Source organism: Tachysurus vachellii, chromosome 16 (assembly GCF_030014155.1).
Source record: "Tachysurus vachellii isolate PV-2020 chromosome 16, HZAU_Pvac_v1, whole genome shotgun sequence".
Lineage (NCBI taxonomy): Eukaryota > Metazoa > Chordata > Actinopteri > Siluriformes > Bagridae > Tachysurus > Tachysurus vachellii.
The window spans coordinates 7706334-7733182 of record NC_083475.1 but is presented as its reverse complement, the minus strand read 5'-3'; the positions used below and the strand labels follow the sequence as shown (position 1 = coordinate 7733182).

Below are 26849 nucleotides of genomic sequence, written 5' to 3'. Positions count from 1 at the left end.
GCATTAGTGAGATCAGACACTGATGTTGGAGTGTGTCTGTGGGGATTAGTGATCATTCAGCTACAGGAGCATTAGTGAGATCAGACACTGATGTTGGAGTGTGTCTGTGGGGATTAGTGATCATTCAGCTACAGGAGCTTTAGTGAGATCAGACACTGATGTTGGAGTGTGTCTGTGGGGATTAGTGATCATTCAGCTACAGGAGCTTTAGTGAGATCAGACACTGATGTTGGAGTGTGTCTGTGGGGATTAGTGATCATTCAGCTACAGGAGCATTAGTCAGATCAGACACTGATGTTGAAGTGTGTCTGTGAGGATTAGTGATCATGCAGCTACAAAAGCATTAGTGAGATCAGACACTGATGTTGCAGTGTGTCTGTGGGGATTAGTGATCATTCAGCTACAAGAGCAGTAGTGAGATCAGACTCTGACTTTAGAGTGTGTCTGTGGGGATTAGTGATCATTCAGCTACAGGAGCTTTAGTGAGATCAGACACTGATGTTGGAGTGTGTCTGTGGGGATTAGTGATCATTCAGCTACAGGAGCTTTAGTGAGATCAGACACTGATGTTGGAGTGTGTCTGTGGGGATTAGTGATCATTCAGCTACAGGAGCTTTAGTGAGATCAGACACTAGTGTTGGAGTGTGTCTGTGGGGATTAGTGATCATTCAGCTACAGGAACATTAGTGAGATCAGACACTGATGTTGGAGTGTGTCTGTGGGGATTAGTGAGATCAGACACTGATGTTGGAGTGTGTCTGTGGGGATTAGTGATCATTCAGCTACAGGAGCATTAGTGAGATCAGACACTGATGTTGGAGTGTGTCTGTGGGGATTAGTGATCATTCAGCTACAGGAGCTTTAGTGAGATCAGACACTGATGTTGGAGTGTGTCTGTGGGGATTAGTGATCATTCAGCTACAGGAGCATTAGTGAGATCAGACACTGATGTTGGAGTGTGTCTGTGGGGATTAGTGATCATTCAGCTACAGGAGCATTAGTGAGATCAGACACTGATGTTGGAGTGTGTCTGTGGGGATTAGTGATCATTCAGCTACAGGAGCATTAGTGAGATCAGACACTGATGTTGGAGTGTGTCTGTGGGGATTAGTGATCATTCAGCTACAGGAGCATTAGTGAGATCAGACACTGATGTTGGAGTGTGTCTGTGGGGATTAGTGATCATTCAGCTACAGGAGCATTAGTGAGATCAGACACTGATGTTGGAGTGTGTCTGTGGGGATTAGTGATCATTCAGCTACAGGAGCATTAGTGAGATCAGACACTGATGTTGGAGTGTGTCTGTGGGGATTAGTGATCATTCAGCTACAGGAGCATTAGTGAGATCAGACACTGATGTTGGAGTGTGTCTGTGGGGATTAGTGATCATTCAGCTACAGGAGCATTAGTGAGATCAGACACTGATGTTGGAGTGTGTCTGTGGGGATTAGTGATCATTCAGCTACAGGAGCATTAGTGAGATCAGACACTGATGTTGGAGTGTGTCTGTGGGGATTAGTGATCATTCAGCTACAGGAGCTTTAGTGAGATCAGACACTGATGTTGGAGTGTGTCTGTGGGGATTAGTGATCATTCAGCTACAGGAGCTTTAGTGAGATCAGACACTGATGTTGGAGTGTGTCTGTGGGGATTAGTGATCATTCAGCTACAGGAGCATTAGTGAGATCAGACACTGATGTTGGAGTGTGTCTGTGGGGATTAGTGATCATTCAGCTACAGGAGCATTAGTGAGATCAGACACTGATGTTGGAGTGTGTCTGTGGGGATTAGTGATCATTCAGCTACAGGAGCATTAGTGAGATCAGACACTGATGTTGGAGTGTGTCTGTGGGGATTAGTGATCATTCAGCTACAGGAGCTTTAGTGAGATCAGACACTGATGTTGGAGTGTGTCTGTGGGGATTAGTGATCATTCAGCTACAGGAGCATTAGTGAGATCAGACACTGATTTTGGAGTGTGTCTTTGGGGATTAGTGATCATTCAGCTACAGGAGCTTTAGTGAGATCAGACACTGATGTTGGAGTGTGTCTGTGGGGATTAGTGATCATTCAGCTACAGGAGCTTTAGTGAGATCAGACACTGATGTTGGAGTGTGTCTGTGGGGATTAGTGATCATTCAGCTACAGGAGCTTTAGTGAGATCAGACACTGATGTTGGAGTGTGTCTGTGGGGATTAGTGATCATTCAGCTACAGGAGCTTTAGTGAGATCAGACACTGATGTTGGAGTGTGTCTGTGGGGATTAGTGATCATTCAGCTACAGGAGCTTTAGTGAGATCAGACACTGATGTTGGAGTGTGTCTGTGGGGATTAGTGATCATTCAGCTACAGGAGCATTAGTGAGATCAGACACTGATGTTGGAGTGTGTCTGTGGGGATTAGTGATCATTCAGCTACAGGAGCATTAGTGAGATCAGACACTGATGTTGGAGTGTGTCTGTGGGGATTAGTGATCATTCAGCTACAAGAGCAGTAGTGAGATCAGACTCTGACTTTAGAGTGTGTCTGTGGGGATTAGTGATCATTCAGCTACAGGAGCTTTATTGAGATCAGACACTGATGTTGGAGTGTGTCTGTGGGGATTAGTGATCATTCAGCTACAGGACCATTAGTGAGATCAGACACTGATTTTGGAGTGTGTCTTTGGGGATTAGTGATCATTCAGCTACAGGAGCTTTAGTAAGATCAGACACATATTGGAGGAGATTAGTGGTCATTCAGCTACAGGAGCTTTAGTGAGATCAGGCGTTAATGTTGGCGGGGATTAGTGATCACTCAGCTACAAGAGCATTAGTGAGATCAGACGCTGATGTTGGACTGTGTCTATGGGGATTAGTGATCATTCAACTACAGGAGTTTTAGTGAGATCAGACACTGACTTTGGACTGTGTCTATGGGGATTAGTGATCATTCAGCTACAGGAGCTTTAGTGAGATCAGACACTGATGTTGGAGGGGATTAGTGATCATTCGGGTACATGAGCTTTAGTGAGATCAGACACTGATGTTGGAGGGGATTAGTAATCATTCAGCTACAAGAGCTTTAGTGAGATCAGACACTGATGTTGGAGGGGATTAGTGATCATTCTGGTACAGGAGCTTTAGTGAGATCAGACACTGATGTTGGAGGGGATTAGTAATCATTCAGCTACAAGAGCTGTAGTGAGATCAGACACTCATGTTGGAGTGTGTCTGTGTAAATTAGTGATCATTCAGGTATAGGAGCTTTAGTGAGATCAGACACTGATGTTGGAGTGTGTCTGTGAGGATTAGTGATCATTCGGGTACAGGAGCTTTAGTGAGATCAGACACTGATGTTGGAGGGGATTAGTAATCATTCAGCTACAAGAGCTTTAGTGAGATCAGACACTGATGTTGGAGGGGATTAGTGATCATTCTGGTACAGGAGCTTTAGTGAGATCAGACACTGATGTTGGAGGGGATTAGTGATCATTCAGCTCAAGAGCATTAGTGAGGTCAGACACTGATGTTGGAGTGTGTCTGTGGGGATTAGTGATCATTCAGCTACAAGAGCAGTAGTGAGATCAGACTCTGACTTTAGAGTGTGTCTGTGGGGATTAGTGATCATTCAGCTACAGGAGCTTTATTGAGATCAGACACTGATTTTGGAGTGTGTCTTTGGGGATTAGTGATAATTCAGCTACAGGAGCTTTAGTAAGATCAGACACATATTGGAGGAGATTAGTGGTCATTCAGCTACAGGAGCTTTAGTGAGATCAGACGCTGATGTTGGACTGTGTCTATGGGGATTAGTGATCATTCAACTACAGGAGTTTTAGTGAGATCAGACACTGACTTTGGACTGTGTCTATGGGGATTAGTGATCATTCAGCTACAGGAGCTTTAGTGAGATCAGACACTGATGTTGGAGGGGATTAGTGATCATTCGGGTACATGAGCTTTAGTGAGATCAGACACTGATGTTGGAGGGGATTAGTAATCATTCAGCTACAAGAGCTTTAGTGAGATCAGACACTGATGTTGGAGGGGATTAGTGATCATTCTGGTACAGGAGCTTTAGTGAGATCAGACACTGATGTTGGAGGGGATTAGTAATCATTCAGCTACAAGAGCTGTAGTGAGATCAGACACTCATGTTGGAGTGTGTCTGTGTGAATTAGTGATCATTCAGGTATAGGAGCTTTAGTGAGATCAGACACTGATGTTGGAGTGTGTCTGTGAGGATTAGTGATCATTCGGGTACAGGAGCTTTAGTGAGATCAGACACTGATGTTGGAGGGGATTAGTAATCATTCAGCTACAAGAGCTTTAGTGAGATCAGACACTGATGTTGGAGGGGATTAGTGATCATTCTGGTATAGGAGCTTTAGTGAGATCAGACACTGATGTTGGAGGGGATTAGTGATCATTCAGCTCAAGAGCATTAGTGAGGTCAGACACTGATGTTGGAGTGTGTCTGTGGGGATTAGTGATCATTCAGCTACAGGAGCATTAGTGAGATCAGACACTGATGTTGGAGTGTGTCTGTGTGAATTAGTGATCATTCAGGTATAGGAGCTTTAGTGAGATCAGACACTGATGTTGGAGTGTGTCTGTGAGGATTAGTGATCATTCAGCTACAGGAGCATTAGTGAGATCAGACACTGATGTTGGAGTGTGTCTGTGGGGATTAGTGATCATTCAGCTACAAGAGCTTTATTGAGATCAGACACTGATGTTGTAGTGTGTCTGTGGGGATTAGTGATCATTCAGCTACAAGAGCATTAGTGAGATCAGACACTGATGTTGTAAGATTGAATAAGTCTGGGGTTCAGTCGGTGTTCCAGTTCATCCCAAAGGTGTTCAGTGGGGTTGAGTCAGAGTCAGGGCTCTGTGCAGGACACTCGAGTTCTTCCACTCCAACATTAACACACCATGTCTTGCTGGAAGGGAAGTTGTATTTGTAATGCTACAGCAAACATCAACAATCTTTATGATTCCTGTTTTGTGGAGGAGAATCAAGCACACCAAACACACCAAACACACCAAACACACCAAGCACACCAAACACACCAAACACACCAAACCAAACATAATAATTTTGGCTGTATCTGTGGTATTTATAAGTATTTATAACATAAAGTTTCTACAAACTTTACACTCCGGGATCTGTCTGGCATCTCTTCTTCTTCTTCCTGGCAGATTGTCTTAAGCTCAGATTGGATTCTTGAGTGTCTGCACATTAGTAAGCATTAAGTGCTAATATGGAAAGTGATAAATATGAAAAGATATGAGGTGTTAATTATAAAAATATACAGTGTTAATGAGTTTGAATAATTGAATTGAATAATTGGTGCTAGTAAGAATAATAAGTGGTGTTGTTGAGAGTTTAATAATTGGTTTCAATTGAAATAACAAGTGTTTTTAGGAATAATATATAGTGTTAATGAGATAAATATGTGATAGTGATGAGATTAATACATTTTGTTAATAGGAACAATACATACTGTTATTGTGAAAAATATATGGTCTTAATGGGAACAATACATAGTGTTATTTGGAACAATACAGTTTGTTATTGAAAATAATATATGGTGTTAATGGGAATGATAAATCGTGTTATTGGGAATAATAGATAAATATGTGATTATGCGAATAATACAGTTTGTTAATGGGAATGATAAATGGTGTTCATGAGATAAATATATAATGTTCATGAGATAAATATACTGTATAGTGTTAATGAAATAAATATATAGTGTTAATGGGAATGATAAATGGTGTTCATGAGATAAATATACAATGTTAATGAGAAATATATATAGTGTTAATGGCAATGATAAATGATGTTCATGAAATAAATATATAGTGTTCATGGGAATGATAAATTGTGTTCACGAGATAAATATACAATGTTAATGAGAAATATATATAGTGTTAATGGCAATGATAAATTATGTTCATGAGATAAATATATAGTGTTAATGAAATAAATATATAGTGTTTACAAGATAAATATAGAGTGTTAATGAGATCAATACATAGTGTTATTGGGAATGATAAATGGTGTTGAGATAAATACATAGTGTTAATGAGATAAATATATAGAGTTAATGAAATAAATATATAGTGTTCATAAGATAAATATTTAGTGTTAATGGAAATGTTAAATGGTGTTCATGAGATAAATATATAGTGTTGAAGAGATAAATATATAGTGTTAATAAGATAAAAATATAGTGTTCATGAGATAAATATTTAGTGTTAATGAGATAAATATAGAGATAATGAGATAAATATATATAGTGTTATTGAGGTACATATATAGTGTTAATGGAAATGTTAAATGGTGTTCATGAGATAAATATATAGTGTTGAAGAGATAAATATATAGTGTTAATGAGATAAATATATAGTGTTAATGAGATAAATATACAGAGTTAATGAGATAAAAATATAGTGTTCATGAGATAAATATATAGTGTTAATGAGATAAATATACAGAGTTAATGAGATAAATATATAGTGTTAATGAGATAAATATACAGAGTTAATGAGATAAATATATAGTGTTAATGAGATAAATATACAGAGTTAATGAGATAAATATATAGTGTTAATGAGATGCACAGCCTCCTGTTCCACACTGTCCAATCGGAGCTGCTTGTCGGGAGTAGGCGTGGTTTGTGTGGAGTCAGCAATGGGCGGGGCTTCTCAGGAGCGAGGGACGGATAAAGCGCTCGGTCTCATTCAGGCTCTCTGTGCCTGGGTTAGTGTGTTGTCTCGGAGCGCAATGCTCGGTCTCCGCGTCTCAGCGACCTGCCACTGTCAGTAAACTACACCAAAGCCCTGATGCGGTTGTTGAGGTCAGCCATGTGTGGATTATGCGCTCTGTGACAGTGCTGTGAGCGTTCAGAGCTGTTCTCTGTGTGCACGAGTGTGTGGGGTCGCTGCGCGCCAGGCGCCCTGATGCTGCGGGGAGGGAGGAACAAATCGCCATTGTCCAACAAAACAGCTCGCTAGCTGCTAAAACACATGAGAAACATGACCTCGACGCTGCTTTACCGCCTCCTCATCCTCCTCATCCTCTTCCTCAGCATCCAGGTAGGTGACCATCTTTATTTTATGCTCACGGTTTTTTTTTTCTACTCACACCCGAAGGAGGGGGGGTGAGGAGGGGGAAGGGGGGAAGGAAGGAGGGAAGGAAGGGGGTGAGCAGGGAAGGGGATGGGGGGGCAAGGGGAGCCATATGCCCCTGTCTGTCTGTCTGTCTGTCTGTCTGTCTTAAATTCAACAAACACTCTCTTTTTTATTATTATATATATATATTTTTGCTAATTATCTCTTTTTAAACACTTTCTTCGAGTCAAAATGTCCAGTAAAAGGATTGCTGAGGATTTGCATATCCACATTGAGTCTGTATTCCTCCAGGCGAAATTGGGTCATCGGCTAGTTGAAGCCTATGTGTCGTGATGGCTGTGTATGTTCCTGCCACTGCAACACACAGCACAGGGCACAAGTATGTCTAACACAATCTCACAAGTCTGTCGGAAATACTACAGCCTATAGGCTCGGGATATACTGCTTCTAAAACATATACATGCTTTCTCTCCATGCATTTTTATTTTTATCATAACCATCATCATCATCATCATGTCTTGTTGACCATGTGGACTCACGTAAACAGCTCATTTCCCAGCCCATGATGCATCACTGCACCTGGGATATCTGGATAAGAGGAATGGATTATTAATATTTAGCGATTTTAAACATGGAGTTTAAACACCATGGAGATTAATATGTCAATATTTAGAAATGGTCTCCCCATGTTCAGGGGTTTCCTTCAGGTCCAGGGATATATGTGCTATAGTGTGTAAATATGTGTAGGTATGTGTGTGATTGGCCATATACGATGCCCCCTGCCTCGTGCCCCGACTCCGCCGGGAGAGACGCCAGGTTCTCTGAGACCCTGTGGAAAATGGATGGAAAGTCTATGTTTGATATTTCACAGACAAAATAAAGCACTTTGAAGTGCATTTCTTCATATTTGGATTAATAATCTACATCATATCCCAAAGCTTGGAAATCATTCCAATTTTTCAGATTCTTTATTTATCCTTTCATTAATATTTAGCATTCATTTATATTTGTATGGTGCTTTGAACAACAGACACCGTCACAAAGCAGCATTGGCACAAATCAGGATAAAGATTAAGAGCCTTAACGAGTGACAAGGGCAAGAAAAAACTCCCTGAGACGTCATGAGGAAGAAACCGCGCCATGAAACGTTCTTCTTAATACATTTCTATTAAACGTCGTTGTGTTCTCATGATACAATGCAGTGAAGTCTTCGCGTTAGCAGATCAAGAGTCAAAAATTTGTCCACGATCGTTAATGCAACTATAAACGACTTCTGTTTCGTATTTTCCGTCCACGCCGAATCGACGTCGTGATCGTTTACTCGTATCGTTCTTGTCTTGTGTTAGATGAATACTCATTCATCTTCTACCGCTTATCCGAACTACCTCGGGTCACGGGGAGCCTGTGCCTCAGGGGTCTCAGGTGTCATCGGGCATCAAGGCAGGATGCACCCTGGACGGAGTGCCAAGCCATCGCAGGGCACACACACACTACGGACAATTTTCCAGAGATGCCAATCAACCTACCATGCATGTCTTTGGACCGGGGGAGGAAACCGGAGTACCCGGAGGAAACCCCCGAGGCACGGGGAGAACATGCAAACTCCACACACACAAGGTGGAGGCGGGAATCGAACCCCCAACCCTGGAGGTGTGAGGAGAACGTGCTAACCACTAAGCCACCGTGCCCCCCATGTTAGATGAATACATCTTATTTAAAAAAAAATAAAAAAAAAAGCTAGGTATGACAGAGTAGTGTCTATAAAATGATTGACACGGACGAGGCTCATCCAAACACGTCCAAGCATTATGGACCGGAAGTCCGTTGTTTCCTCAGCCTCTTTAATACACGTGACCATATATAAGACCATACTGTAATGTACACATAGTTTCACAGTGTGTCCATGATGCTATTCATCTTCACCAGGGTGTATTCTCTCCTCACACCTGACAAGCAAGAAGCAGGTCATATGAAAGCCTCAGATTACATCTCAGACATGCCTGGCATAGCTCCAACCCTCAGTAAGTGCTTAAGCATGTCAGAAACGCGGCGCCATTCGATAACATGGCAAACGGATAAAAGCATGAAAGCCTGATTTGGGGATTTGAAGCTGTTGCCTCTCGTCGGTTCATCCCATAAATCCAAATGTAAACTCTTGTACTCGACTTTCTGTTCGTTTCTCTGTAGTTACTGAGTAATTAATAATAGAACTGTTTATTTTCTCTGTCTGTTATTGATGTTACATTGAATAGTAAACATTCCCGCTGAATAGTTTCCCCCTCTGGTGCTTTGCCCTAAGTAATAGTGCTTCTACATAATCCTGTAAAGAGAAAACCAGAATTTATTTTACTTCTGTGACTTCTTTCCGTCTCGTTCATTCATGCGTCGAACGTTTTTTTTTTTTAATCGATGTGTGTGAAAGCCACAGTTAAGGTGACATCATTGTTCAATGTCGCACCTGAGCCCGGTTACCATGGCGAAGGAATCCTGCCAATGAGTCAGGCATTAATAATCAAGCGGCCGCTCGAGCGCAAGAGGGTCTGATTTGGGGTTTATTGTGTTTTTTTATTGGTATTGTTTGTTTAATGGGATCATTTATTGTATAAAGCATGTGATTCGTTTGTAGCAATAACTGTACATTCACTGCGATCGCTAGAACCTGCGGTTTAGGAATTCCAGATGTTTTCCGTGTCGGAGAAGCCGACGGCGTAGGACAGCGCATGACAGCGTGCTTTATGGGAATCTGACAGTGTTGAAGCTTATTGATGCAGCACTTATCATATTAGCCTGCTTCCAGATCAAACACCGGAGCCTCTTTTTGTGAGCCAGCGAAAAAGCCGGCCGGTGTACGAACACGTGCTTTCACCTTTCATTGTGGAAAACTGAGATTCCCAGAAATAGGGAAGAATTTCCCAGGGTTTTTCCCAGATACGAAAATTTAGTGCTAATAAATGAACCTGGTGCGTTGGTACTTTGGTGCCTTTCCAGCTGATAAATTTAAACAGTGATTATTTTGTTGTCTTATTCAGACCGACCCCAGGCCTTTTCAGGTCAATCCATTCATCAATCAGTTATTTAATCTCAGAGACAGCTACAGTTAGAGCGCTGATGTGAGAGGGCAGTCGTATTAGCAGGGATTCAAATCAATGCACCGGTATAACCAACAAATTGTGCTTTAACAATCAATTATGTCCCTAATTATCTATCACGAATGTCAGCACCGGCTTTGATGTAGAGCCTCGGCGTCTTTTGATAAACCCCGGACGCTACATTTGCACATTGGACAGCTTGGACGATCGATTCGCGTCGCATAAGAAAAGAATTCGATCGGTCGTGGTCGAATCGCAGGCATGTTTAACCCAGACGTGCTCTGTAGTGTGAACACTTCATAATATTAGGGAGGAGTTTTTTTGTTCTCAACACACAGTTTTTTTGTTTTTTTTTGATACTACTGATCTGATACTACTGATACTACTACTGCTAATAATAGAGAAAAAGAAACTTTCAACGATTTTATAAAAAGCCGTCTAGCTCGGAAGCCTCGAAGCCTTCAGAACGTTTGTAAATAATAAAACGTGTTAACCTTGTTAAGATATGGGTGGGGTAGTTCAGAGATTTGGATCTATTGGAAACCTAGGGTAAGTATAAGTGACGTGACATACGGCTAAGTACGGTGATCCATACTCAGAATTTGTTCTCTGCATTTAACCCATCCAAAGTGCACACACACAGCAGTGAACACACACCCAGGGAGCAGTTGGGGGGTTCGGTGCCTTGCTCAAGGGCACCTCAGTCGTGGTCGGCCCGAGACTCGAACCCACAACCTTCGGGTTACGAGTCAGACTCTCTAACCATTAGGCCACGACTTGCCCCATGATCAGGGTGATCAGTATGATCAGGCTTTGATAGTAATGATCATCCCAATGCCCAGGGCAAATAGAACAGTACACTGGTGGCACGCTGAGGGTGGATGGGATCAAACTATTGACCTGGACATTGTAATTAACTTCTGTTCACTTCACGTTTGAACCTCTGGCAATGAAGAATAAAAAACGTCCCAATCCAGTTGTGCATCCTAATAAAAAGAAAGAAATTGTGTGATCTGTCATCAGTCGCGTGCAGAGCAAGGCAGGGATAAGGCGAGGCGGGGCGAGGCGAGGCGAGGCGAGTCTAAAACCGTGAATCCTTCTACTGCTTGATTTCCTTTCTTTTAGAGCTCATCAGCTCACGTGCCATGATTTATCTCTCTGACGTCTGACGTTTGTGAGTGTGTGTGTGTGTGTGTGTGTGTGTGTGTGTGTGTGTGTGTGTGGCAGCGAATATAGCCATTAAGATACAATACAGCCAGTGTATTGTTCTGAAGACTCCGTCAGCAAAGTGAAAGTACACTCAGATAGTGCATTACGTTTCTACAATAAATCACCGTAACTACAGACATCACAGTACAGCTTGTATCTGACTTAAACAATTTGTCCGGACGCATAAAATAACGTCTGGGAGAAAAGAAATGGACTGTGAATTTTTCAGGAAGAAGAAGTTGGAGAATTTAAACTTTTAAACATCGATCCATATTTTCAGCGATTATTATTTTGTTTGTCTACAGCAGTGTAACTGCACAGTTACGACATCATCTTTCATACTCCTCGGTGTATATTTTCGATCCCTTATGGTGCTCGTTGTGCCGATTCTACTGTATATTACTGTATATTAGTGTATATTAGTTTCAATTCCTTATTGTTTTATAGTCTTTATTACCTCATAATACAAATTTCAATACCTCATAGTGTCGCTTATTACCTCCAAATATTATCTCATAGTTGAACAGTTTAATTACCTCATAATCTAATGTATTATTATCTCAGAGTCTAAATCCTTATTGCCTCATGGGGTAAATATTTTTTTTTACCTCATCATGTTTTTTTTTTTTTTTATGACCCTATAAGTGATTTATTATAATGCAAATACTTTATTACTGTGCAATAGTGCAAATTATTTTTAATTGTGTAATTTTCTTTATTATCTCATGGTGCACATTCTCTGTTACCCCATAGCGTGTCTCTCACGGTGCTACCGTGCATCTAGTTCGGCTAAAGGTCTGGTATCGTACGCGCAGCCGATTGAGTTAGAACATACTTTAGGTTTCAGTGTCTAGGTTCACAGCTCGATTCTCAGCTATTAGTTTCTAGTTCCTTTCTTTCTCGAGTTTCTTTCCGCCGTCAAAACCCTTTCTACTTTTAGCCGAAGAGAGGGAAAAAAAGAGGAAGCGGATTTTACCCGGCTTAAAACATGACGCTGTTGGGACCACAGACTGCCTGGCTGATTAATTCTTGGGAGAGCAAAGCGGCAGGCCTGAACCCTTCGTGCTCTGCATGCGATATCACAGACGGCCGAGATCTCGTTTGATCCCCTTTTCCAATCCATCTCATGGCCTCTCTGTAATAAGCTTATATAATCAATGGGGGCTCCTATTTTAAGCTGGAACTGCAAGTCAACATTTAATGTCTTTTTTTGTGCAGAAAATATTGTAGATTCTGATTGTGATTCTGATCTCTGTGTCTCTCAGCCTTTATACGGATTCCACACGTCCTGGATTGAGTTTTTTTTTTTTTTTTATCAGAAGAAGCTACCATGAAGGCTTTAGTGGTTTCCTAGCAGTTGTTCATTAAGCTGTTTATAAATGATGGTAGGGCGGTACGGTGGCTTAGTGGTTAGCACGTTCGCCTCACACCTCCAGGGTTGGGGTTCGATTCCCGCCTCCACCTTGTGTGTGTGGAGTTTGCATGTTCTCCCCGTGCCTCGGGGGTTTCCTCCGGGTACTCCGGTTTCCTCCCCCGGTCCAAAGACATGCATGGTAGGTTGACTGGCATCTCTGGAAAATCGTCCCTAGTGTGTGATTGCGTGAGTGAATGAGTGTGTGTGTGTGTGCCCTGCGATGGGTTGGCACTCCGTCCAGGGTGTATCCTGCCTTGATGCCCGATGACCCCTGAGATAGGCACAGGCTCCCCGTGACCCGAGGTAGTTCGGATAAGCGGTAGAAGATGAATGAATGAATGAATGAATGAATGAATAAATGATGGTATGATATAGCCAGTGGTTTCAGTTGACATGTTTAAGGGTATCTGCTAATGTAAGCTCCAGCATCTCCACAGGTTTCCTCCAGGTTTACCAGTTTCCTTCCTCAGATCTGCTTAACTCCGGCTGTAAATGTGTGTGTGTCAGACAAAGTGTGGACAGGTGTCTCATTCTATCCAGGGTGTATGTATTCCTATCATGAGCACAGTGGTAGACTCTCGGGATTAGTCCTCAGCTTCAGCACCAACCTGACCATCATAAAGTTCTTTACTGAAGAAGAATGAATGTTTTCATTGCCTTTGCAACAACCAGAGTAAACGGAGTAAACTTCGAATGTTGGGGGCCTCATCGTGGCTTCATGGCCGTTTCATCTAGAGCACAGTATGCCCATTGAGTCTGGCTGGGGACATTTTGCCCTCTGTGGCATGATGAGAGCTGGCAAACGAGGCCTGCATTCACGCACAGAGGCCCCAAAGAGAAGCAGTGCGAGCCTGGCAGCGAGCTGCTCTCTTTTGTGTCTGTACGCCTCATTGGTCTCTGCTGGTGGTGCAGCAAATGAGGGTCGTTAAACTGGCAACCAAGGAACTCCTAGACAGATGTCTGGGATGCGCAGACATCTGGTGTAGCAACTTCACAATAATCTTTCACTTTTTAATGCCATCTGAAATACATCTGGAGTGAACGCTGTTTGAACTTTTGATGCAGAGACAATTCAGGTCATAAGGTCTCATATGTTATAACTCAAGTAAAGAAAGCTCAAGGAAAGAAAGCTCAAGTAAAGAAAGCTCAAGGAAAGAAAGCTCGAGTAAAGAAAGCTCGAGTAAAGAAAGCTCGAGTAAAGAAAGCTCAAGTAAAGAAAGCTCAAGTAAAGAAAGCTCAAGGAAAGAAAGCTTGAGTAAAGAAAGCTTAAGTAAAGAAAGCTCAAGGAAAGAAAGCTCGAGTAAAGAAAGCTCAAGTAAAGAAAGCTCAAGGAAAGAAAGCTCAAGGAAAGAAAGCTCGAGTAAAGAAAGCTCAAGTAAAGAAAGCTCAAGTAAAGAAAGCTCGAGTAAAGAAAGCTCAAGTAAAGAAAGCTCAAGGAAAGAAAGCTCGAGTAAAGAAAGCTCGAGTAAAGAAAGCTCGAGTAAAGAAAGCTCGAGTAAAGAAAGCTCGAGTAAAGAAAGCTCGAGTAAAGAAAGCTCGAGTAAAGAAAGCTCGAGTAAAGAAAGCTCGAGTAAAGAAAGCTCGAGTAAAGAAAGCTCGAGTAAAGAAAGCTCGAGTAAAGAAAGCTCGAGTAAAGAAAGCTCGAGTAAAGAAAGCTCGAGTAAAGAAAGCTCGAGTAAAGAAAGCTCGAGTAAAGAAAGCTCAAGTAAAGAAAGCTCAAGTAAAGAAAGCTCAAGGAAAGAAAGCTTGAGTAAAGAAAGCTCGAGTAAAGAAAGCTCGAGTAAAGAAAGCTCAAGGAAAGAAAGCTCGAGTAAAGGAAGCTCGAGTAAAGAAAGCTCGAGTAAAGAAAGCTCAAGTAAAGAAAGCTCAAGTAAAGAAAGCTCAAGGAAAGAAAGCTTGAGTAAAGAAAGCTCGAGTAAAGAAAGCTCAAGTAAAGAAAGCTCTAGTCCCACATTTTTCCGGACACTCGGGGGAGCCTGGTTTAAAAGCGGGACAAAAGGCAGACAGCACTGACAATGCTGAGTCAGGACAATCACGCTGTCCTTAGACAGGCGACGGATTTGATTTCCCCCTGCTGTCAGGCAGAGGAGGAAGAACTCCTGCAATTTACTGGTGAGCTCCTCCTGATTGAGGAGCGATGAGTGTGCAAAAAAGAGCTATTGTAGATCCCTTCTATTCATTCAGGCAGAGGGTGGCGTTGCTACTTCCAGTGAGGGAAGACCCTTTGTTTTTCCTTCCTGGGTGATTGCTTGTTCTCTCTGTGTGTGTGTGTGTGTGTGTGTGTGTGTGTGTGAGCACTCACATTCCTTCGTGTTTGCTTTTAATTAAATGCCGGAGCAGCCCGGGGCCCGGCGCTGACCACCACCTCCTCCCGTCTCACAAATAAAACATCACACATGGACGCCTTCACACAGGGATTCAGTTCTCTGTTTGTTTACAGCGCTCTTTAATAACGGAAGAAAAAAGCGTCCGATCGGCAGTGTGTGTAATATAGATGTTTGTTCTGTATACAGTGCATCCTTTTCATTTCTGTGTTTTTCAAATTTTGTTAAATCTGTATAGTCCATATAATCTTTTACTAATTTTATCCGAATACCTCTCGTGGATATTGTTCACTGTTTGCTAATTGAAGTAAAGATTTGGGTCTTGTTTATAGACCTGTTATAGACTTTATTTTATTTTTTTGAACATTAGAGTCACACCAGTGCTGCCTGCATAAAACCCACATGCGTACAGATGGAGAGACTTTACTGAGTATAAAAATTGTCCCTCATTAAAGTCACAGTTTGAAATTATTAGTCTGTAAATTCTTCAGCTTGAACCTGATGATTGTTTCTTTTTTTTTTTTGCCAGTTGTGTTCAGTTTGTTGACCGAGGAAGAAAGAATACGTTAAATTTTGCATAAGAATGTTGGCAGCTGTTTGAGATGCTCTCTCTCTCTCTCTCTCTCTCTCTCTCTTTGTGTCTCTCTCTCTCTCTTTGTGTCTCTCTCTCTCTTTGTGTCTCTCTTGCTCTCTCTCTCTCTGTGTCTCTCTCGCTCTCTGTCTCTCTCTGTGTCTGTCTCTCTCTTTCTCTCTCATTCTGTCTCTCTCTCATTCTCTCTCTCTCTCTCTCTCTCCCTCTCTCTCTCTCTCTCTCTCTCACACACACTCTCTTGTTGGGTCACATTCATTATACAAATAAGTCTCAAGCTTCTCCTTTTTTAACCCTTACCACTATAGGTAGTGTGTGTGTGTATGTGTGTGTGTGTGTGTGTGTGTGTGTAAACATTACTGCTTTAGTGCTTGAATTGTATTGGTTTGCGACTGAGAGTTTAAACAATGTTCCTTTCACATCCTTTCTCTGAATGCTGGTAGATTTATGAATAAGGCTTTTACGTATTCAGTGGACACTCAGAAAACGCTAGAACTATTATTCACTCAATAGTCCAAACCTTGTGTGATTCTTTTGGGAGAATAACAAATAAAAGTAATATTGTAAAAAAAATCACTAAAGAATGGGTTTAGGTGGTTCTAAGCCCTGCTTTACACCTCGGATATCAACGAACATCGGGTCAACAACTTAAAAAGACCAAAAACGTGAAAGATATTCAGCAGACCTGAACTTTTTACCTCACCGATGTGACAAGATGAGACAAGCCGTTATTTAAAGCGTTATTCAAATCAGGGTTGTTGTTGGGGCAAATGTGCAAATTAGGGTAAGAAGGTTGGAGCAGGGTTTTGAATGTACAGTGTGAGACATCAGATTATTAAGAACCAGGATTCATTGTTAACCCTGTGTAAAGTATGAGCAGTGTGAAACCTCAAACAACAATAAACCCAGGATTGTGTTTATCCACTCTCAGGGACTTACAATCACTCAGGGAACTCGTGTGAAAAGCTCTGAAGACTCTTCATGATCTCTCCCCTTTTTAAGTTCCTGCACACATGTGTAAAAGCCCAGCGACACTAAGGATACGTAGCTCTTTCTTTTGATATCTTCCTTTCAGTGTCTTTCCCACACACACACACACACATCGCTCGTTTCTCCAGGGCCTTCTCTGATGTCAGTGATAAAAACAGACCCAAATGCAGGATGGCTAAATAAAACAGATTTATTAAACAAAACAAACAAAACTGGAACAAAGACAAGACACGAGACGACGACAAAAGACGGGCTGGATCCTGACAGCCGATGCTTTTTTTACAGACCTGACAGACATTAGCATTAATGCTGGAAGAAGGCTTGACTAATGGAAGTATCACCCACTGGTGCTAATGTCTGGGCTTCTTCTGAATTTCAGAGAAAATGCAGAACCGCTAGTTAGGATACGGTATCGGCGTGGATAAATCAGTTGCCGTGGCGACCAGGACATGCAGGTTTCCGCTTCAGTCCATCGCGGGTTTGATTTTTTTTTCTTCATAGTAATTCATATTAGCCTGATAGGGAAGAACGAATTCCCCTCCAAAATAGAGCTTCCACAGGTTCTGATACAGGAGATCAGATCTGAATCAAACATCTGTGTCAGAAACCCTTAGCAAGGAAGGGTGGAAATGTCACATCTAATTTTCCTCCACCTCCAGTAAAAAACACAGAGCAGGTTATTTAGACAAGCCAGAAGAGAATGCGTCAGCAAGGAGCACAAAGAACACAAACTCCTTTAATTAAGAAGGGTATTGTCAGGATGTCTGCTGGGTGCACTCCCTGTGACAGAGGCGGTGGCGTCTTGTTTAGCCAAAGACATGTCGCCAGTCTGAACTGTGACATGGAAGAATTCAGGCTAATGAGCCAGAAAATGGACCGTAGGTACAACATGGTATCTAGGAGATATTTATCATAAATTTGGAGATAATCCAGAACGGTGTGTTTTCTGTGGGTTGAACAGGTCGGGATCTCTGGTGTTTAGACACTTCACCTGCATATTAGTAATTAATTGTAGGCTGATTTTCAAGGTCACATCTTTTGCATCACTAAACCTTACAGCTATAATGCTGATCAGAACCTTTCTCCCAGACCGTCGTCCATTTTGACACTATTCCTAGCGTCCTGTGTGCTGCGCTTTACTGAAATACGAAGTATTCCGTTCCTGATGTTACCCAGGTGAACCAAGCTGGGAGTAAAAATAGCGCAAACTACGGCATCCCAGAATGAACCTGATTAATGTTTCTGGCTGGAGATGTTTCTCTTCTTGGCACGGAAATCTTCACTAGTAGACTGGTGTCGGGTTTTGACTCGCTTCAGTAGTTCCTGGTGGAGTTAAGAAGCAACATCACTGTTTTATCACACATCAAAGGTGGAAGCGAGGTGGAATCCTAAATGTCTTTATCTTCACTTTGGGGAAAAGTGTAGTACACACTATCTAGTGCCCTAGAACTACTTTTGTATCTCCAGAGAATTTCTGCTACTTTCTCACACACACACACACACACACACACACACACACACACACTCTACAGGACCTACATATCGTCGCTGTCAGGCGGAATCCTCGTATCTCCAAAACCGTTATTTTTCAGGTAATAAAAAAAACGCCGTACCTTATCTGCAGTGCACAGGGTTTAGTCCGCGTTGCAGTGGATTGTCTTGCGCTAAATTCCTGTCCTCAGACGAGCACCAGAACTAGCGGGGGTCAAGATTTTTTTTTCTTTGAGCCCAGTGTTTTGAAGACATTTACCTCAGAAGACGTGTTGATTCGTTGCGACTCTTCTTGAGGAGAAATATGCCGTGAAGCTCTCCCACGGAGTGAGGAAGAGGTGGACAGTTGAAGTGTCCAATGGAGTTATGAGATTTGCGCTCAAGCTATTTTCAAGACTTTAGATTGGTTAATAACTTGTAAAAATAACAGACCCACGTGGGGACTGACCAATAGCATCGATATGTGAAAAAATATGAAATTGACCAAATTTGGACATACGAGGTTTCCGCCCGACAGCGACGATATACAGTCATGGCCAAAAGTGTTGGCACCCCTGAATCTTTTTCCAGAAAATGAAGTATTTCTCACAGAAAGGTATTGCAATTACACGTGTTGCTATACACATGTTTATTTCCTTTGTGTGTATTAAAACAACACAAAAAAGTTTTGTGTGAAATTATGGGAAATTTGCCTTTTCCTCTATTTTTTTTTGTGTTGTTTCAATACACACAAAGGAAATAAAAATGTGTATAGCAAAACAAGTGTAATTGCAATACTTTTCTGTGAGAAATACTTTTCAGGGGTGCCAACACTTTTGGCAATGACTGTAGAGAGAAGTGGATTGATGTTGAAAAAGAAAGAGCTGACTGTTCCATACACAATGATGTTTGTTGTGTCTGATGCTTTCTCTTCCTAAGCAGCCGTGAGATTTCTCCGAAATATCATCATTGCACACTCTGCTGTTTCTCTTGCTCGTCTCTGGTGTCATTCCCGCTTCTGCTTTACCAAGCAGAAATCGACGGTTGGCATCCCTCTGTGCTTTGTGTGGTATAAAGGAAACAGAAACAATTAGGTCCGAGCCACAAACGTCTCGGCAGAGACACAGTCAGCGTATGAGTCAGTGTTCAGTACTGAGCTGTGAAGTCGGTAAATTGTGCCTTCAGTTACTGAGCTGCTCGGCTCTTTCGTTTTCGTAATCACAGATAAGAGTCATAAGAATGGGTCCAGGGTTACACACGCTCATGAATATTCAGTACTGTTTTGTGTTTTGGTTCAGTGGTGTGTTAGAATGTCAGTATGTTTCAATCCAGAACGAAGAAACGAGCAGTCTGCATGTGTGATTGTTTAAACCTGTTCTATCTAAAAAATTGTGATGTAGCAGTGAAGACACATCTGTAATGACTTTCTGTGAGATCTGTACTCATGTTCACACACATGACAGTAAGAGAGATTTGTCCGAATGCGCTGTGACGACGTCACACGACGTCTCAAAACCAAATCTTTGGTAAATCTGCGCTAATTTTCAAACATTCCGACGGTTATCGCAGTTTTTTTTGTTTTTTCTTCGTTTTGTATTTATTTTTGCGATTGTAAAATCGTATTAACAAAAGACAGGCAGAGGGTCACTGGAAATCATGACAGAAAGATCTAAACTAGCCATGTGTTTCAAATTCAAGACCGCTAACGTTAGCATAAACTTACTTTAAGCTACGTGTTGATTGTCAGCCTTCTGAGGGTTATAAAGTTTATACCGTTGAGTTTTCCATCTGAGATGCAGACCATTTCGAGTGGATCGGGTATCGGTGGTGCGTGACCGATCCTAATCCGATACCCGTGGTCATGGGCGTCGGAACCATTATATGTGGGTGGGGCAGGACCCACCCACTTTTTAAGACCGATAATATTGGACCCACCTACTTTTAATGTCCCTATTCAGTTTTCAATAATCAGAATAAACAGCGCGCAAAAAGAAACCGATCCAAAGGGACATGGCAACAATACACATAAGTGTAGTTATTAGTGTATTGCAGTGAACTTGGGTGAGAGCTCCCTCTGGCAGTCAGGAGGAGTTATAGCAGGTGTCGTAACACTATGCTTGCTTCATGTCAGGTCATATTAGAGCACTCTGCTGTGGATTGTGTTTTTTGTTTTTTTGTGTAATACTAATTGCTCCAAAGAGTTTAGTTTTATATTACATTCTAAAAACATGAATAAATTATTCCACATGAATAATTAACTATTTATTTTTCAGCCTTAGTTTTTGTACGTGCGTAGGTGGGCTTTTTTCCCCCAGCCCCTCACATGGGAGTCTTTTACAGCAGTAATAACACATGTACGTATTCTGTGATGACAGCCGTCCACCCACACTGTGGATCAGGTTCACGTTTGTAAATAAACACTGATGCTCTAGCAGCTCAATACACTCATTTATTCACTCACTGGCACACTGGCGATTACATAAAGCACACCACGTTTAGTATTCAGAAAGCACTGACCGCCGAATGTTTTTGTCACAATGTTAGCTGCAGGTTATTTTCCATAAAGCGGTCAAGCGATTGCAACTTTACTGAAAAGAAGACACGAGAAGACACCAGTATTACAGAGTGTCCCTGGGGTCTGCTCAAGGAAAATGCTTTTTTTTTAAAAAAAATCCAACCTCTGTCCTGAATTCAGTCATATTAGCCAAAGTGTATAGATGCAGATTAGTCTGTTTAATCTAATTCACCAGATTAAAGCTTTTGTGCAAAATTCACCAACAACGATTCTTAACTTTAACTTACTCTAAAGCTTTAAAGGTGAGGTGCACGATGTTTGAAAGCCAATGTTGACATTTGAAATCACCAAAACAAACACGCCCCTAACCCAAATGGGTCCCGCCCCTGTATCGATAGCTCCGCCCACACATACATACATAACCCAGGCAACTATTGGAAAGAAATGTGTCTTTATCATAGCTGTAGGGAAGAACAATACGATTGTAGATAAACAAACAAACAAAAATGACACACAAGCATAATCATGCAGAGGACGGCATATATTAGTTCTGTGTAACAAAGCAAAACCAACGTTACTCACCTATCGAGAAGGAAAAAAGCAACCTCAGTGTCCCATCGCAGGCCTTCCCGCTCCTTTAGTTCTCTCCAGCGCTGGTAAGCTGATCCTATATTAACACTTCTTTCCTTATCGTAAGCCTTTCTTCGCTTTTCGTTTTTCGCTTTTCCATGACAATGTTTCAATCACTGAACAATGTTTCAATCACAATTCACTGAACACTCTCTCCGCCCATATTGACAAGACACGCCCCTTTCTGCTCATTGGCTACACGTTTGTTTTGTTTTTCGGCCCGACTCAGTTTTCTGAAGCATTTCTCAAACATCGTATACCCCACCTTTAATGAAACATCTGGATATAAAAGGCAGGGCGCAGTCGGTCACATGACCACACCATTTCCGGGGTGGGAATCATCCGCACTTGTGAAGTAACAGATAGCAGATGAACAGATGAAAACTCTACATTTCAGCAACTGACTCATGGATAGTTATAACCTTTAATCCTCTGGAGTCGATGAACTCGTATACGCGTTTTGTGGCATAATCTCCTGTTAAGGCCGAAAAGAACTTAAATTACACTTTCAGTTTCGATCGTACAGACAAGAGCAATACAGCAATCGAATCTGTAAAGGGCTACTTTTATTTGTATACACACATAATAACAACAAAACACTGCGCTTTTGTAGAATAAAGAAAATAAATAGAGTGCGTTCTCTGCCATCTCGGTCTCGGTCTTCACACACACGTAAATAAAACAACCCGAATCTCAGCGAATACTTGCCTCAAATACAAGATAAATATATGCATAGAAAGCTTGAAATGTCTAATTTTAAATAAGCAAATTCAAGTCAAATACAAATAATCTATTTTTATGTAACCCGTATGAAAGTAAGGAGTGGTCCGGTTTCTCCTGTTTCACCTCATTATAGATAATGAGTTCCCGCCGACGTCTGAGCGCGCTGTTCATATGCAAATGAATTGAGGAGATTCAGGTAACCAGGTACATCAGCAATCAGGAATGACTCAGAACATGAAATCCGGACCTGTGTGCTTTGCAAAGCAAAGCATGGTAAGAGGCAGGACACTACTTGGAAATGCCAGGCATGTGATGTTCACTTGTGTGTTCAGCTGAAAAGGAACTGTTTCCTAGAGTGGCACAAAGATGTATAACTGTTCAATTCTGGGTACTATGTGACAGAGTAGGTTAGTGGGCTTCCTGATCGTGTCTTCTGTATTACTAACTTCTAAAGTGATTTTGTGTGATAGTTAAATATTCTAAATAAACTACAAACAAAAAATACACATTTATTTTGTCCTCACGTTCTTTCTTGTAACTCCTCTCTCAGTCACATACCTGCCTGAAAGGCTCATTATGCAGCTCATTATGCGGACCTTTGTCTTCTCAGTAATGTGAATCACATTAATATTCATGATAGTTGACGCCTACTCGCATATGCCCTTTACAAACAAAAAGTGTCTTAGAAAGTTTAAATCAATATATTGTTTTCTGTGAGCGAGTAAACAAGATGATTTTCACATAATTGTGAAGCAAAAACTCTAGGCTACAAGATCCAGTTCTCAAAAGTCTTGTGGACCGATGTTCTGTATGTGTTTTATGGCCTTATTCAAGTGATGTAAAATGTTTCATTTTTCACTAACCACGCATAAACATTGTTTTCTCAAAAACACAATCATGTACATACATGCTGCTCACATATTATTGTAGTCCAGTTTGTGCTGATTACAGTGATATTAGACTTTAGCCATTTATGTCTTTATAAGTAACTGAAAAAAGCACAAATGTCAGGGTATGACAAAACCTCTCCAGGCCCTAAAAATACCCTCAGACTCCAGAGGGTTAAAACAAGGTCTTCAGTAGCTTTCAAAAGACACCAGACACGAAGCGGAAGCCGGGCATTTTAGCCGACTTTGGAGCTCTTATTTCTGACTCTTCAGGTTTCGGACGATCATTTTTTAAACCTGTATTAAGTTTTTTAATACATTACACAGATTAAAAAAACATTCTTCCGGCATTGTTGATGATTACAGTATTTAAAAAAGTTGTACTTTTCCTTTGTTCACGTTGTTTCAAATTATTCTGAGCCTCAAACCCGTGAGCACAGTATTGTGAATCGAATTCAGTTGTCCTGCCAGCATTGTGTTACAGACCTAAATATCACTGGTCAAAAGACATGAACACACAATGTTCTTAATTAACACAGGAACATCAGGGTGAGGATCAGACACAGAGCCAAAGGGGCTTTTTACACCTGGTCACTTCATGTGTTTTCTGTGATCAGATAGCTATCCGATGGTAAAAAGACCAGGTCTAAATGCCCTCCGAAACGTTTTCGAGACGGATAAAAATGCGATGGTTCAAACCACTTCAGGAGGTGGTCTGGGACGCATTTCAGATGAAACTGCACAGGTGTAAATGAATGTGGTTGTTCAAGCCACATACGTCAGCGCTATACTCCTTCCAAACGGAAGTACGTCACTCGCAGGTGACTCACGAGTCGTGCATCGCGCCAGAAACAAACAGTAAACGTTGTTGTTTGTAGCATAACCGTCATAACAAGTTTTTTTTGTCTTCTTTTTGATTGCATTCTGAAAACCGCATACACCATTTCAATTACCCCGGAAATGAGGTAAAATATATTTGCATTTTGGGCGGGAGTAGAAAGACGCAATTATGTGGCCTAATGTAAATGGAACAGTTTTAACCAATCAGATAGCTATCGGATCAGAGAAAACACATGAAGTTACCAGGTGTAAAAAGGCCCAAAGAGACTAAACAGTGATACATTAACACAGTACAGGTGGACACGATCTATCAGGTAACACCAAAGGATATAACGAACCCAGAACAAAACAGTGTGAAAGCAGGAGAAGCTAGAAACAGGAGAGCATAGTGACAGAGGGAATATGTGACTGAACAATGTCACGTAGTCAGGGATTACTTCTAAAGACTTAATGTTACAGGATAAAAGCAAAAAACTGTAAATGTTCTGATTGATAAATAGATGTCAGTACATCAGCCCAGAGACCAGAGCATGCTGCTTCTTAGGTCTGGACAATCTTTCATTACTGATCCAACCTCGTTTGCTTCGTCTGACTTGAGCACTGTTTCAGGAACCAGCCACATGGACTGACTTCTGAAATCCATCATCCTGAGAGCTGCCCGATAGCCCGGTGTTCCCACAGCAACATCGTCATCAATCATGCTCCGCTTTATCCAGAGAACCAAAATGACTAGCACCTCCTTTATATATCTCTTACTTTTCAGACTTAATTGGATGAGGATCCGAGGTCTCTTAATATCTCTTGAATCCTGAATTACAGCTACGGAATAAATGTGTTTGTAGTGTAACTGATACAGCAGGATGGAACGTTGATGATCTTCTCATAGCGTTTTCTTCAGACCTGCCACATCATCAGCATGCCTTTTCTGGTAATGTTTAAGCTGTGTATGAAACCTACATACTCTCACTGGATAAGGATGACTAACACTGCGTCTGTCTACTAGTGCTGTTCTCTCAGTCTGCTGCAGATCCATTCAGAAAATCATCACGTACCGTAGGCAAGATCTTCTTTCTCCTGTTTCTGCATCCTGAAGCTGAAGTTTTAAACTACCTCCAACAGTGATCAGTGACAGGCCCGATCTTACTCCTCTTGTAGCACATCTCTTTGGCTTTTATTAAAGAAATACACTGTGCATCATTTACAGTTAAAATGAATATTCACAAAAAAAGGTTCTTCCATATGACTGTAAAATGTTGAAAAATGACTGAAATGACTTTACCTTTGACTGTAACACTGGCAGCAGAGGCAGATAAAAAAATCTGTAAACACATAAATAACCTGCTACAGCAAAGTACTGCATCCACAATTACATTTTTACGTTTAAAATTCCTTCCATTAATGTTAAATAAACATATAAGACTCCTCTCGTTACGTTAAACAAACGTTTAAGACTCCTCTCATTACGTTAAATAAACGTTTAAGACTCCTCCCATTACTTAAAATAATCGTTTGACTCCTCCCATTAACGTTAAATAAACATTTAAGTCTCATCATGTTAAATAAACGTTTAAGTCTCCTCCCATTACTTTAAATAACCGTTTAAGTCTCCTCCCATTACTTTAAATAATCGTTTAAGACTCCTCCCATTAACGTTAAATAAACGTTAAAGACTTCTCCCATTAACGTTAAATAAACGTTTAAAACCTTTTCCGTTAACATTAATAAATGTTTAAAACTCCACCTATTATTGTTAATGAACTATTTTCTAACTCTTCACCACATCAACTATTATATGTTTAACTTTGTTGAAGATGACATTTTAGGAATCTGTTTGTCTCTGGTCTTAGATTACATGCAGCATCCACTTACAAGTCCCTGTGTATGAGCGGTTACTATAGGAACAATAACATATTCATCAAGCGCATTAATACTAAGCGGTCGTTCGCGTTACAGCTGGAACTACTTCCTGAGCCGTGCTGATAGAAAAAACCTAATGCGCACCTTTTGACCAATCAGATTCCAGCATTCAACCACAATGTGTGTATTAATCAGCATCTTCTGACCAATCAGAACTGGTTATTTAATACCACCAGGGTATAAGAGAATATACTGTTTAGTTCATTTGCACTTGATGATTGTATTCATCATTCTGGGATTTTCACAGAATTTCTCTATGTTTGAAAAAGAGCCTTTACAAAAGAAACACATCTGAATGTCTGTGGTTTAAACTGAACAACACTAAACTGGTTCCAGTGACTGTATTTTTTCACCGTGCCATATTTTCTCACCCAGAGAGGGGACACAGTGTCCTTTTAAACAGCCCTCTCACACAGACGCCGCTCTGTGACACAGTTTTTGCACCTCCTGCCAGGTGCTGTGAGCTGGAAACACCCCCACTGTTTGACTTAATGAAAGAGCAGCTTATCTCTCTTAGCTTCAGGCACAACAGGCTGTCCCAGGCTGTCCAGAGGAAAAATAACCCCGGCCCATTCCTGCAGCATTGTCTGAGCCTGACCGAGGACGTGAGACTCGAGAAAATCAGGACCGGCCATCAGCCGTGTGCTCTCGTGGACGAGCGCTGGACGCCGGGTGTGAAGAGTTTGGGCTTTAAGAAGGTCAGGTTTAGTGAGAGAAGAGGTGGGCGGGTTTGAGCGAGACGTGACCAACATACACAGACGTGGTATTTTAGCGGAGGGCTAACTGAAAGGGCACGAGACTGACCTTTTCTTTTCAGGATGCAGAGGATTTCAAAAAGCAACAAGCCTAGATACTTCCTCTGAGCTGGAAGAGTGAAAGCAAGGACACCTTTTAAACTTTCACTCGAATACTGTGTATGAGGAACTTCACACATTTAACATCTACCATCTAACATATCGTCGCTGTCGGGCGGAAACCTCGTATGTCCAAATTTGGTCAATTTCATATTTTTTCACATATCATTACTATTGGTCAGTCCCCACGTGGGTCTGTTATTTTTACAAGTTATTAACCAATCTAAAGTCTTGAAAATAGCTTGAGCGCAAATCTCATAACTCCATTGGACACTTC

At 41.4% G+C, this 26849-nt stretch overlaps 1 protein-coding gene across 3 annotated transcripts in view; it reads left to right on the top strand.

Annotated features, from left to right (window-relative positions):
• The first annotated feature begins 6729 nt into the window (after positions 1 to 6729).
• Positions 6730 to 26849, top strand: part of ptpro (protein tyrosine phosphatase receptor type O) — a 61792-nt gene continuing 41672 nt past the window's right edge. For all 3 annotated transcript variants that reach the window (XM_060889816.1, XM_060889818.1, XM_060889817.1), the window contains exon 1: positions 6730 to 7085. In XM_060889816.1, coding sequence (XP_060745799.1) covers positions 7017 to 7085 — 69 coding nt within the window. In that variant the 5' untranslated portion in view covers positions 6730 to 7016. The remainder of the gene's footprint in view (positions 7086 to 26849) is intronic.